The 13259-nt window shown below is 43.1% G+C and overlaps 1 protein-coding gene and 1 long non-coding RNA gene across 4 annotated transcripts in view; both read left to right on the plus strand.

The window, feature by feature from the left end:
• The window catches only part of LOC309346305, a 115873-nt gene that overhangs the window by 101289 nt on the left and 1325 nt on the right, over positions 1–13259 (plus strand). The window lies entirely within an intron of this gene.
• On the plus strand, positions 195–9825 carry ZCCHC17 (zinc finger CCHC-type containing 17). 3 transcript variants are annotated; one of them, XM_081869544.1, is made up of 8 exons: positions 195–284; positions 2620–2738; positions 4463–4520; positions 4691–4791; positions 5135–5226; positions 6298–6398; positions 7502–7749; positions 8999–9825. In XM_081869544.1, exons 2-8 carry the CDS (start codon positions 2697–2699, stop codon positions 9179–9181), a joined length of 825 nt encoding a protein of 274 aa, XP_081725670.1. In that variant the 5' UTR covers positions 195–284; positions 2620–2696; the 3' UTR covers positions 9182–9825. The 3 variants fall into 3 exon arrangements, with proteins under 3 accessions (XP_081725670.1, XP_081725672.1, XP_081725671.1); XM_081869546.1 differs by having other exon boundaries at positions 7502–7635; XM_081869545.1 differs by lacking the exon at positions 195–284 and adding an exon at positions 318–404.

A 13259-nucleotide genomic window follows, 5' to 3' on the forward strand; every position in this document is an offset into this window, starting at 1 on the left:
AGGGGAAACCGAGGCCTCGCCGTTCCGATTGGCGGCTCCTGACAAAAGGCCCCGCCCCCTCCGCGACGTCTCATTCGCCGACGCTCTCCTTCCTCCTCGCGGCTGCTCTCGCGCCGCTTCAGCACGGAACCTGGTCTGGGTTGGTGGAGCCGGCGCAGACGTTAGACCTCGCGTGTATGCCGCTCGCCGATTGGCGGGAGGCCGGCGCTGGAGGAGAGAGGCGGAGCGGGACGGGTAAAGGAGACGGCGGTTGCTGTGGGGATTTTCGTTCTCTCCCAAAGGTGGTAAGTCGGTGGGAGAGGGAGGAAGGGCTCCGGCGTTGGAAGAGGGAGGGTTCGGGCCTTCACTCCACGTAGGCCTACTCGGAAGTAGGCCCCACTGTCTTCAATGGGCATTGCACGCAGGTAACTGTGTGGAGGTGCAGGAGGAGGCCTTCCAAAATAAAACAAAGCCATTTCCGACCCTGGGGAGGAGAGGGGGTTGCGGTCTAGCCCCTCCCCCCCAGGCGCGGGGGCTGTCCTTGGCCCCCCGCGAGAACTGGGGGAATCCCTGGGCGTGCCCGCGACCCTGGCCGCCTATCGGCAGGCCAGGGGGAGGCGTGGCTTTATGTATTTTAAGCCGGGCATGCCCAGGGTCCGCCCTCTTCACTCCCGACCAGCTGAGAGGTTTTTTGCCCATCCCACCCACCCTTAGATACTTAGGCAGCCGTAGGTCGTCATGACCTTGCTATGGACTTCGGTTGGTCGCCGCAAGGGGCCTGGTAGGAATTTTTCCAAGTTGGCAATCTTTCTGCCATTTGGTTTTTTCGCCTACCTCATAGCAAACGTCACAACTTTCCCCGTATTGGCGGTTAGGCATTGGCTGGGGTTCTATTGTTATGCAAATGGATGGGGGGGAAGGAACGCCATCACCTTCCCCCAGGAAATGGGGTAGTCCGGTAGAGGACTCCGAGGGGCGTTGTCTTGTCCGAAACCTAGCTTGGTAAGGGCCCCCGGCACGCCCCAAGCGGTGACACCCGTGGGATCCTAGTTGGCGTACTTCAACAGGCTCTCCCACGGTTCGTGTTAACCCTTCCCGGTCATCATCCCGGGTAGCTGATAGGAGCCAATGCCTAGGGCCAATACCTTCAATCCTCTAATCAATAAAGTTGTGGCCATTTCATGCCCATTAAAACTTAAACATCGTGTCCTGTGTCTTTCTTTCTGGTGGGAGGGGTTTTGACACGCAACTCGGATCATTTTTTCCCTGGTGGAGTCGCGATTCCAGCTCAGATCCGGCGAGTTATTTACATGGCCTCTGGGATCCCAAAATCATTGAGGGGAAAGTGATAGTTCACAGTATCCACCCAGACAAGACCATTCAACAGTAATCCGTTGAGGCAATCTCTCCTAATAAACATTTCTTATAATGACACCACGCAGGAGAAACGTCTGGGAATGGAAGGTTTCCCTCCCATTACAGAACAGCCACCAAAATTATTATTATTAGCTGACAAATACAGTGGTACCTCAGGTTACATACACTTCAGGTTACAGACGCTTCAGGTTACAGACGCCGCTAACCCAGAAATAGTGCTTCAGGATGAGAACAGAAATCGTGCTCCGGTGGCGCAGGAGGAGGCAGCCCCATTAACTAAAGTGGTGCTTCAGGTTAAGAACAGTTTCAGGTTAAGAACAGACCTCCAAAACGAATTAAGTACTTAACATGAGGTACCACTGTATTTGTAAACATTCAGCGTTTGAATTCTAGGGGTGGTGGAGATGCATTTCAAACCGCACAAAGAATTTAACTAAGGACCGCAGTGTGTAATAGTGACTTTTATTATTTATACCCCTCCCATCTGGCTGGGTTTCCCCAGTCACTCTGGGCGGCTTACAGCATGTCTGAAAACATAATGAAAACATCAAGCATTAAAAACCTCCCAATACAGGGATGTCTTCTAAAAGTTGAGTAATTATTTTATCTCATTGACAGCTGAAGGGAAGGCGTTCCACAGGGAGGGCACCACTACCGAGAAGTCCCCCCGCTGCCTGGTTCCCTGTAACCTCGCTTTTCACAGTGAGGGAACAAGCAGAAGACCCTTGGAGAAGGATCTCAGGGCTGAACGATGGGGGTGGAGACACTCCTGGGCTGAGGCCATTTAGACTTTAGAGGCCAGCACCAATGCTTTGAATTGTGCTTGGAAATGTACCTTGTAAAAGGAACAGCGTTTCCACATGGTTAAATTTGTGATTTTGTGAATTATTGAGCATTTTAGGTACAGTGGTACCTTGGTTTACAAACTTAATCCATTCCAGAAATCTCTTCTTAAACCAAAGTGTTCTTAAACCAAGGCGTGCTTTCCCATACCAGTGGGGGACTCAATTTACAAATAGAACACACTCAACAGGAAGCGGAACATGTTCTGCTTCCAAGGCAAAGTTCACAAACCAAAACACCTACTTCCAGGTTTGCAACATTCTTAATCCAAGTTGTTCATAAACTAATCTGTTCTTAAACCAACCACTGTACTAGGGTGCCGCTAATAATGACTGAAGGAGAAACACTTTAAAACATTTGGGTACTGCCTAAATAATTTGGAAATTAGTATTTGAGTGAGTGTCTTTGATTGCATTTCAGTGAAAGAGATTTATGCTTCCAAGGGATAATGAAAAATCTGGCCAGGAAATTTGTGGGAAGTCTCATAATTTAAGGCAATGGAAGTAATTCCGGAACTTTATGATATTTTCCAAGGAGAGGTATGTGCTAAAACTGTTTCTTTTCAGAATGTAATGAGCTTTGAAATATTTGTGTCTGCATTAGATTGAACTATTTAAATTGTCTTTTGGACACAGCCCAGATTTAAAATAATATTCAGAACAAATGCTTGAAAAAAGTAAGAATATCAAATGACCCATGTTTACCATTATTTGTGCATATTAAAGGATTAGATGTGCAAGAAGGTCAGAAAGTTATCATTCATCTATCAACTGTAGCTCAAATGACTAGCAGAAACATGGTAAAAGCAGAAGACCCCCAAATAGCAAGACTGGCTAATTAAACATTGCCCAAATAGTTAAATTAACTAATATCATTAAAGTAAGGCAGATGGGACAGCAGGATAATAATGTTATTGAAAAGTTGAGCTTTTATATAGCTTACCAGAATGAAAAAGCAAATGAAATAATGAAGCATCATGTGCTTTTAAGTGAAATATAATACCATAATGAAAAGCTATATATTCCTGGCAGAAAAATAAATGCTATTTAATATAGGCAAATATTATTGAAATTGATTGTTAAATATTGAGATGTGATATAACCATACACATGATTAAATTGACTTTGGGGAAGGGAGAATATTATTACTAATAATGAAAATAAGTAAAAAATGATAGTAGATAAATGCATGCAAATATAAGAGAAGGTACTCTCATCATGAACTTATTCAAATAAATGACCTTATATATCAGATTTTGCAATTTTCTTTTCCCTTTTCTACATGAATTTATATGTTTTACATATGTGCTTATATCAGTTTTGGAAAGTTTTACGCTTTATAATTTGGCAACTGAAAAGAAAGGAAAAGTAGTAAAAAAGCTGCAAGCCTGGACAAGGAACTTATGTCTGAGTAAATAGGAATTAATAGTCTTAATATTCCTCTTAACAGCACAGTCATGTTTTCTTTTTACTCCTGAAAAAATCCATACACTTTGGTAGGATATATCTGAAATAGGGAATTGTTCCTTTTGCAGCCTTGTAAATGAGTGAGCCCATAAGTTTATAACCTGTAAAATGTTTTGGTACCCTGCTGGGGTCTGACAGAAGAGGAATGGAGAGCTCAATCCTTCCTGCAGCAGCTTGCTGAATTTTTATGATGGTTATGGAGGTGGGGCCTGCCATTCTTCAAAAGCTTGCTTAGTTACTATTCTGATCTCAGAGGTGCTCTTTTCCTCCTCTGCTAGTCTACACACATGCACACAGAATTCCATGTAGTTGCCTGCATGCAATCTCATTGTCACTCATTACTGCTGGCCTGGTGCTTAAATACAAGGGTTGGATTTTGGCAGGTTTCATTGAGACCAGGTATTCAGGTTTCAAATGTCTCAGTGGCTATTTTTGGTTTGATACCTTATAATTTATAACTCATAGTGCAAACCTGGGTATCTCTGCTTGGAAGTAAGCCCCACTGACTTCAGTTAGACTTGTATTAATACATCAGATTGCAGTCTAAATAGTAGACTGCTTTTGAAATGTACAACATGGAATGAGATGGGGAGGGGCCATACCTGCACATAGACATCCCAAGTTCAGTTCCTGCCATGTCTAGGTAAAGAGGTCAGATAGCCATTGATGAGAAAAACCTCTTCCTGAAACTCTGGTCAGCCAGTGTCACAGTAGACAATACTGGATTAGATGAAAAGTTACTATAGGGAAGTAGAATGCCATCCCTTTTTGACCAATGATTGTTATTTTCTTTACAGGTTGCTTCTGTGACAGAATATGGAGCATTCATTAAAATTCCAGGAACAAGGAAACAAGGTTTGGATCTCTATCAGTTGTATTAAATGGTGTTTTGGTTTTTTATAGTAAAAGATTAGAAATCAAAATACAATGTTAACCCATTAGGATTCTTAAGACATTTCTGTTCATTTCATCTGTCAAAGAGCAGTACTTAACAAACTTTTTTTCTCTGTCATACTTCTTCTTAGGCCTCGTACACAAAAGTCACATGTCACACTGCAGGGTGGACCAACCCTCAGAGTTGGTGGATGTGGGAGAAAAAGTGTGGGTGAAACTTATAGGAAAAGAGGTAAACATTACTGTTCCGTTTCTGAGGGGATTGTAAAATAGGATTTTGCACTTCAACAAATTACATGAAGGTTTATGTTAAGAAAGAAGTACACACTGATCAACTTTTTACTTTGAAGAAAGTACCCCACAGTCCTGTCAATGGCTGATGTTGCGTTTATGCATTTACGTTGAATTAATGATGAGAGGCCCGGTAGGAAAACAGGAGGTGCAGTACTAGCCGTGATGACTCTTTGGTTGGCGTGTTTTCCCTTCTGGGTAGAATGTTCCTCATCACAAACCCCTGGTTTGTTCCTTGAGGTCTGACCCAAAAAAAATCTAAAGAATATTTCCTTGTCTTTCAGAAGACAGATGAGAAGTTAAAATTGTCTCTTTCGATGAAGGTTGTTAATCAAGGAACTGGAAAGGACCTGGACCCCAACAATGTGACTCTCGAGTAAGCAAAATATGTTGCACTTTTGTGGGGGTATGGACTTTTTTTATTCTTTCATTTTCCCCTTTATCCCCAGGATGTGTGGCCCTCCAGATGTTGGACTGTAACTCCCACCCCACCCTATCAGCATGAGCAGTGGTCAGGGATGATGGAAGTTATAGTCCAACAATATCAGGAGGCCATGGTTTCCCCATCCTTGCTGTATCCCAGTGGGCAGTGGTGCTGCTAGGGCCAAATTTCTGGGTGCATATCTGTGACTTTGCAGCCCAGGTGGCTCCAAATGACCCAAGAGACCAAGCAGCAGCCAGCAGGACAGGATGTGGTGATTGCACTGTGACAGCAGCCAACATTCCAGCAAGTTGGAATCCTTTTTATTGATTTCCCCCAGGGCAAGAGTGACAGTGAGGAGAGCCATTCAGATTCTGCCTTGGGGTTGTTGAACCAATGAAGACACAGGGGCAGCCACAGAACTTTCATTGGTTCAGCTACCGCAAGATGATGTCTGATTAGCTTACCTTGCTTTCACTCTTGTCCTAGGAAAAATAATTTAAAATTAAATGGTGTATAGTTCGCTGGAGCAGAGCCTCTGTTGCCGGGCAGAACTATCTTTTTTCATGTATCCTGGAAGGTAACCTGCATCTGCCCTGAGGTATCTCCTCTTCCCAAAGATACAGAACCCCCCCCCCCCAATTCGGATAGCCATAAGCTCCCCTCTGTCAAAAAGCCACACACAAAGAAAAGAAGACCTGCTATTCCCATTTGCTTCAAAATAGACCACATGAGAAGCAAAAGGCAGGGAACAAGGATGTGCCTTGCACAGGGTGCTATTGTTGAATGAATTCTGCTTGTTCCAATTGGCTGGGGAGAGTACCCTGTCCGCATTGATTTATGTGGGTCCCCTGGAAGACATATTGATTGGTGCTCCCCCAAAGCTGCAGGCCATGTTTTAAAATGTCTGACTTAATTTCTGACATAAAGCTCCTTAGTATTTTGCTATTGGCTTCAGCTGAACTAGGATTACACCTCAAAACAAATGGTTTGTCTGTGACTAAAATCTTCTATGTCTGCACACAGTCAAGATGCACGGAAGAAAGGCTCATTCAAAGACTACACCAGCCAGAAGATCACTCTAGAAGCAGTCTTAAACACAGTTTGCAAAAAGTGTGGCTGTCCAGGTATGTTGAGGTCAAATTCCTATTTATTTATTTATTTATTTATTTATCTTAAACATTTGTGTCATGTTGCCATAACCTTTAAGGTATTGGGTCTTACCTTTGTGTTTTTACAACACAAATGAGAACTGTGCCACTTCTTTCTAACTGAGTTACTGGGGTTCAAATAATAACTCATTCCTGTAGCTCTTGCTTGGTGGCCATGGTCCAGTAACTGTATCTCAACCTAATCTATCTCACAGGGCTGTTGGGAGGGTAGAAAGGAGTGGGGTGCACTTTTTTTGCCAAAGGGTGGGATAATTGTTTGTTTAATAATAATGCAGCAAGGGCAGCGAAATTTTGAAATATTGTTCACAACATCTTCAAACTTAATTGTGAAGCTATGAATGTTAGAAATATTTAGGGGGTGTCTTTACAGCACAAGTGAGAACTGGACAACTTCTTTCTAACTAAGTTTTGGGGTAGTCAAGTCTGCTCATCCATCAAACTTGGCAGCAACATCCCTATTTGTATAAATTATACTTGCAAATATACCTTATGTCAAAGGGCTGGGGTGTTTTGTTTGGGGGAGAGTTGTTGCCATTGGTTCTTTGTATACTTTAGGTTTTGTTGTGATTTATTTGGAATTTTTTCCGTTTGGTTTGTATTTTTAATATTTATTGTCTGTGACTATTTTTGTTAATTGTTTTTATGGTGGTTTTTATGTTGTAAGCTGCCTTGAGCATGGTTTGAATGGTGGAAAGGTGGCATACAAATAAAATTATGTATTTATGTGTGTATAAAAGTAATAAAGTCCTCAGTCAAAATACCAGCATGAGTAGATGTGGAAATCAGCAGTTCCCAGGCATGCTGTAGGTAGAACTCTTACCTCCTGCTCCAGTATAGCCAACACAAGCTTGCTTTGCAGCCTTCAAAGACTGAGGATACAGGGAATGGCCTCCTGCAGTTTCAGGAACTACAGGCCATAATGGCAAAACCTTCTGTAGCTAGAAAAGATGAATACTGCTGTGTTACTTTAAGGTAGTAGAAAACACGGTAGGGGCAGAGAGGTAGTAACCAACAAGGTTTGTTTTAGTCTTTTAAAAATTTTTAACATTGTGCTGAAGGTCATTTTGCAAAAGATTGCTTCGTGCAGCCAGGAGGGACCAAGTATACTCTGATTCCAGAGGAAGAAGAAATCCCTCCAGAAGAAGAAAAGAAGGCACATAAATCTGAAGATTTTGTGAAGAAGAGAAAAAAGGTAAAAGATTGGCTGACAGGATTGAGTACAGGTAACAGTTCTGTTGCCACATTCATTGAGAACAAGCTCAGCAAGCTGCCAGTTACAGTGATGTCAGCAATCTTGTACATAAAAGTAAGTCCATTTGAATCCCAGTGTCTATAGAGAGTGGGCCTTTGCACTTTTTTAAAAGCTCTTTTTCCCCCAAAGGCCTATCTAAACATACTTAAAGAGTAAAAAATATTTGGTGCTCTATGCTTAGGATGTTTAATTTTCTTATCCAAGGGCAAAACTTAACATACTTAAAGAGTAAAAAATATTTGGTGCTCTGTGCTTAAAGGTAAAAGGTACCCCTGCTCGTATGGGCCAGTCGTGTCCGACTCTAGGGTTGTGCGCCCATCTCACTTAAGAGGCCAGGGGCCAGCGCTGTCCGGAGACACTTCCGGGTCACGTGGCCAGCGTGACGAAGCTGCTCTGGCGAGCCAGCACCAGTGCAGCACACGGAAACGCCGTTTACCTTCCCACTATAAAGCGCTACCTACGTATTTATCTGCTTGCACTTAAAGGTGCTTTCGAACTGCTAGGTGTGCAGGAGCTGGGACCGAAAGATGGGAGCTCACCCCGCTGCGGGGATTCGAACCGCCGATCATGCGATCGGCAAGTCCTGTGCTTAGGATGTTTAATTTTCTTATCCAAGGGCAAAACTAGGCTTTATGTGACCCAAGACAAAGACCCGATTTGGCATGCACGCGTGTGCGCGCGCACACACACACACACACACAGAGGCTGGGAGCCTCAGTGACACTCCTCTGAAGGCGTCAACCGGGGCAAAAACCCGGCTAACTCCCCCATAGTTACCTGTTGTACCTTCACTTTTTCCTCGATTTTATTCTTATAGTTTCTGTATTCTTATCCTGCCTTGGATATTTTATAAAAAGGTGGGATATAAATCTTGGTAATAAATAAGTGCTGCTTCTTTTTCATCTTAGCACTTTGTATTTTGACAACTGTTGCTGCTTTACCATCTTAAGAAGGGCTAGGAGCTCTGCATCTGACTTCTTTTTAGGTTTCTGTTCAGTTTTTGCAAATACTGTTGCTGCAAAATGCAGCTTGGATCAGTGAGTAGCAGGGCCAGTTTGCATATAGCATTAAGCCAAATAATTGCTTGGCGCGTATTAGCAAACATGCAGGTTTAGCTACTCAGCATCAGTACTGGGTGAAAAGCTCAACGGCTCCAATCTACCCTTAAGGAACATGCCCGTTTGCTAGCTAGCGCTAAGCCATAGTTCTTCGTAGTATCACATGTGAACCGGCTTTTAGGGAATCCTTTCCTAATACTCTCCAACAGAAAAGCTTACACACACTAATGTATTCTCTCTAACAGGAAAAAAAGAGAAAAAAGAAACACAAGAGCAAAACTCCTTCTGAACTGGGGGATTCTGACAGTGGTGAGTCAGATGCTGGTGATGTTCAGCCATCAAGGAAGAAAGCAAAACGGACTGAAAAAGCTAGTGCATCCCAAAAGCGAAAAAAGAAGAAGCATCATAAGAAGAAGCACAAGGACTGAGAAGTGGATCCAAGGCCGTAGTCTGTGCTGACACAGTGTGCACCCTCTGGGCTCCTATAATCTGCTGGAGAAAAAAATAGTTGAGCTAGTGCAACTTGCATTATAACAAAAGGGGATTCCTCCTTTGAAAAGCAACGTCGTTTTCCTACGAATTTTTCCACAAGGACTGCCACTTTTCTCTACATGGAAGAAGCCAGCTGCAGTTGGGTGTTCCTTGCCACAGATGTTGCCCTCATTCATATGAAATGCTTCTTCTGTAGCTCCTTTTTCTTCTGGGCCTTGTGCCAGGCAGTTCCTTTGGAACAACCCAGAGCCATCTCCATGAAGCATGCATGGCACTGGCAATAAGTGCAGCTTCCTTAGCCAGGGTGGCAGCTGTGTGTTGATTCAGCATCTCGCCAGTCATTCTCCGCACGCCAGCAGAAAGAGCAGTGGACTCATCATCTTGGTTGGTCGATTTGTTCTGCACTGGTCACTCCACTGCATTTTTGCCCCATTCATACTGCAGTTCTGGAGGAAGAAAAAAAATCATTAACTGAGTATCCCTAGGGGTTGCAAAAGCACAAATCAAAATGTGAAGACAAGCTTTGTGCTTATATTGCTATCCATTTAAACTCTGAAATAAAGCCTTTTTCCCCTCCCAAGGTGTGATCCCTTTCTGTTACATTTTGGCCAATGGAACAGCTGGGTAATAGAAAGGAAGTAGTCTTTCTGTTGGATACAAAATAGTCTTTAGGGCATGGCTATTTTCCCAGGCTTGCTTCCATTGTCTATTAAACGGCAATCTATGGTCGGCTTGTTTGTTTATTACACTTACCTGTGGTTCTGTCATAATGCAGCTGAAGGTAACATGGTCTTCTTTTGAGACAGTGACCTAGCACAGCTTAGTTTCACTGGGGCTACTATATTGTTTGTGGTGTTTATTTTAGACTACCACCTAGTCATCGGTTCTTTCAGAAAGAGTGCAAGAGCCCTTCTGTAGACAAGGGAAAGTGTTTTCCCATGCTGGGTGTGTCACTATGAACTAACTAGGAAGTATCTGCCAAAGTCCTCTGCTATGAGGCTGCTTCAGTTGGTTTGCTAACCACACGATGTCAGGCAAGTAGAATGAGAGCTCTTTTTCCAGGGATGATTCACTGCTTGTGGACATCATACAGCTGACTGCCTTTCTTAACGACAATAAACTCTGGCTAAAGGAAAATGTAATTAAATGTGGACAAGCAGTCTCTGGGTCGATGCTGCTGAAATCATAGGTGCTTTGCTCCTCTCCTGCTTGGAAGGAAGCCAGTTAGGCTTGTCATGACCTTGTGTGAACCTGTGGTCTGTTTCCCCATAAGCACAAGCCTGGGTTTAGGCAACACACATAAAATTCTGGAATCTTTCCCTGCAGGTAAGGAGTAAAGCATCAACACTTTTCGTGTGCTTTAGCATGCTACTCGTATATATTAAACGATAGCTTGTTTTAACCATGGTTAAATGCAGCCCTCCAACCTTGGTGGTTCCCAGGTGCTACAACTCCCAACAGCCCAAGCCAGGGTAGCAGTGCATGGCTAGGTTGTGGGAGTTGTAGTCCAGAGCAATTGCAGGGTAGTAAATGGGAGAAGGCTGGTTTGATATGATGTGCAAACCAGGTCCACTTCGTTTTAGTGAAGGGGAAACCGTCATTCTCACCCAGTGCTTTGTTGCTGGAGAATGCCAGTTGGTTCGCAATTGCCTGCAATTAGTCTTTGACCTGTCTTGTAGGCTGCTTGCTTTTTAAAAAAGAATTTTGCTCTTCACTCATGCTTCTTAAGCAAGTTTACATGGGAAGAATTGATGGAGGATCTGAACTATCCAGCCCACCAGCAGTATAATGGTAGTGATGGTGGTGGTGGTAGTAGTAGTAGTAGTAAAGCTAAAAAGTTTGAATGAATGAGGTGGTGTTCTGACATTGAAAGATAACCAAATGGGCACCAATAAGGTGGCCAGTCTGCCACTGACTTCTGGTGGGGGCACCCAGAGGACAGCCTCCAAAAATGACAGTGCATGAGCAGGGTGACATGAGAACAGCCGTGGCTTCAGGTTTCCATGGGTCCCAAGCTGTGTAGGGCTTTAAAGGTAAGCAACAGCACTTTGAAATTACCTTAAAAAATGTACAGTACTGGCAGACACTGTCATGTACTGGCCAGATGCATTCTCAAAGATCAACACCAGTTAATCGTTAATTAATTATGGCATTATACAATGCCTCTTATTCTCTTTCTCTGCTCCGCCCTCTGAGCATGAGATTATTCTAAAGGGCTGTCAAGAGTTTCTTAAGGAGTTTTGCAGACTCCTTAAGCAATGATGATCTGATGATCGGAAGATTTTTAAGCCCTGCCTTTCAAAGGAGCACATGAGTTAACACATTCCTGACCACTTCTCTATCACTGACAGAATGGAAATTCACAGTAAATCATTTAATAATAAGTTTTTTAAAACCCGTTTAAAAAAACCTAGGATTTTCAAGAAGCTGGATTCAATCCCAGACATACTTCCTGGCCAGTCCTGATATGCGTGTTCCATGCCAGCTGCAAACTTGTCTGAGATGGGTGCTTTTTAGAAAGTAACAGCTAAAACCATCTACTAGCCATGTGCTTTTAAAAAGGGGAAATAGCATCATACTTGATTCTCAATGATAAGTTTGTTGATATGCAAATAGATTTTACTTTTTGGTCAGCATCTTCAGTGTCCAAAACAGCTGGGTTCTGATTCTTTACTGGCATCCTTCAGTAGTAACACCTACTGCAAGGCATAGATCGTATGGACTGCAGCATAATCTCCAATGCAAGACCAAAGCTGGTGTGTTTTAAAGCAGTATGTATACTCCATGTAGATGAGGTTGAGTTGACATTATTCTAGGTGTAGTTACGATTCTCTACTCTGCAATGTTTATATTTTAATTTGTGGATGTTCCAGTTACTACATTCTAAAAATTGGGACTCTAGTAATTAAAAATCTGGGTTTCTTTTCCTTCTGATTTCTGAGCTTTTGCTCACGTTGCTGTACTCCCAACCAATATACATGGGAAAAACCATTTAAGGATTCTTAATACATGTTCAGATGGCCCCACACCAAGGCATTGGTTTGTAGCCTTCAGTACCACAACAGTGCATTCTGACATAGTGAGCTGGTCTTCTTTCAATAAATGTCTATATGATCTCACTATATTGTACTTTGTGTATTTTTTATGTTGAACTAAGACACTGTTGGAAGTCATTTTGTGACTGGCACCCACAGACCTTTCTCAAATATGGGCCTGTTGTCCCCCAAAGGGTTGGTAATTCCAATTCTAAAAGATCCCGAAACCAAACATTGTAAGCAACGTAAACTGCGTCTTGCAAGCAGCATCCTCATGTTTTTGTTGCCTGTATTTCTCAAAGCATAATGTAAAATAATGTCAGAATACGTTTGACTAGCCATAGAAGTGGGGGGACAGTGGAAATCACACAACAGATTTTTAAATGAAAACTTTAATATTAGGCATCCACAACTCCAGACAAACCTGTTTAGATCAGGTTACCTCAACTGAAGAGAAACACCAGGAAAATGCCCTCCTATTTTAAAGTCACTGAAACTCATCTTTGCTTTGTCTGAAACTTCGATAATGACTTGCATGGTTCAGCCAAGAGAGCTTCCATATCAAATTGCTTGAAGGCGTGTGTGACAGACAGGCCTCAGATCTGCCTTGTGACCCAGCAACCAATTGGTGCTAGCATACAGATCAGCTAATCAGAGAGGGAAATTAACCATCAAATAGGGACAGGGAGTATCCAACAGCAAACAGGCAGGGATTGTATGTGGGTTAGACAAGGACCTAGGTATGGAGTCAGGGACTTTGTATAGACAGAAAGGGTCTCTGGCTATCTTAAGTGGAGTCTCACAGGGTGAGCAGTGTTTCCCAACCTTTGGTCTCCAGCTGTGTTCAGACTACAATTCCCACCATCCCTGACCATTGATCTTGCTAGCTAGGGATCATGGGAGTTGTAGTCCAAAAACATCTGGAGATCCAAGGTTGGGAAACATTGAGCTAGAGGAAGCTGATAGCACATCTGTAAGT

This window comes from Podarcis erhardii, assembly GCF_964252035.2.
Source record: "Podarcis erhardii genome assembly, chromosome: 7".
Taxonomy (NCBI): domain Eukaryota; kingdom Metazoa; phylum Chordata; class Lepidosauria; order Squamata; family Lacertidae; genus Podarcis; species Podarcis erhardii.

What these genes read in the sequence shown, in the direction of transcription:
- ZCCHC17 (XM_081869544.1), top strand. Translation starts at nt 2,697, where the DNA reads ATGGAAGTAATTCCGGAACTTTATGATATTTTCCAAGGAGAG. An exon ending in TGAAACTTATAGGAAAAGAG is followed by an intron (nt 4,792 to 5,134) that starts GTAAACATTACT and finishes CTTGTCTTTCAG; the next exon opens with AAGACAGATGAGAAGTTAAA. An exon ending in CAGCAATCTTGTACATAAAA is followed by an intron (nt 7,750 to 8,998) that starts GTAAGTCCATTT and finishes TCTCTCTAACAG; the next exon opens with GAAAAAAAGAGAAAAAAGAA.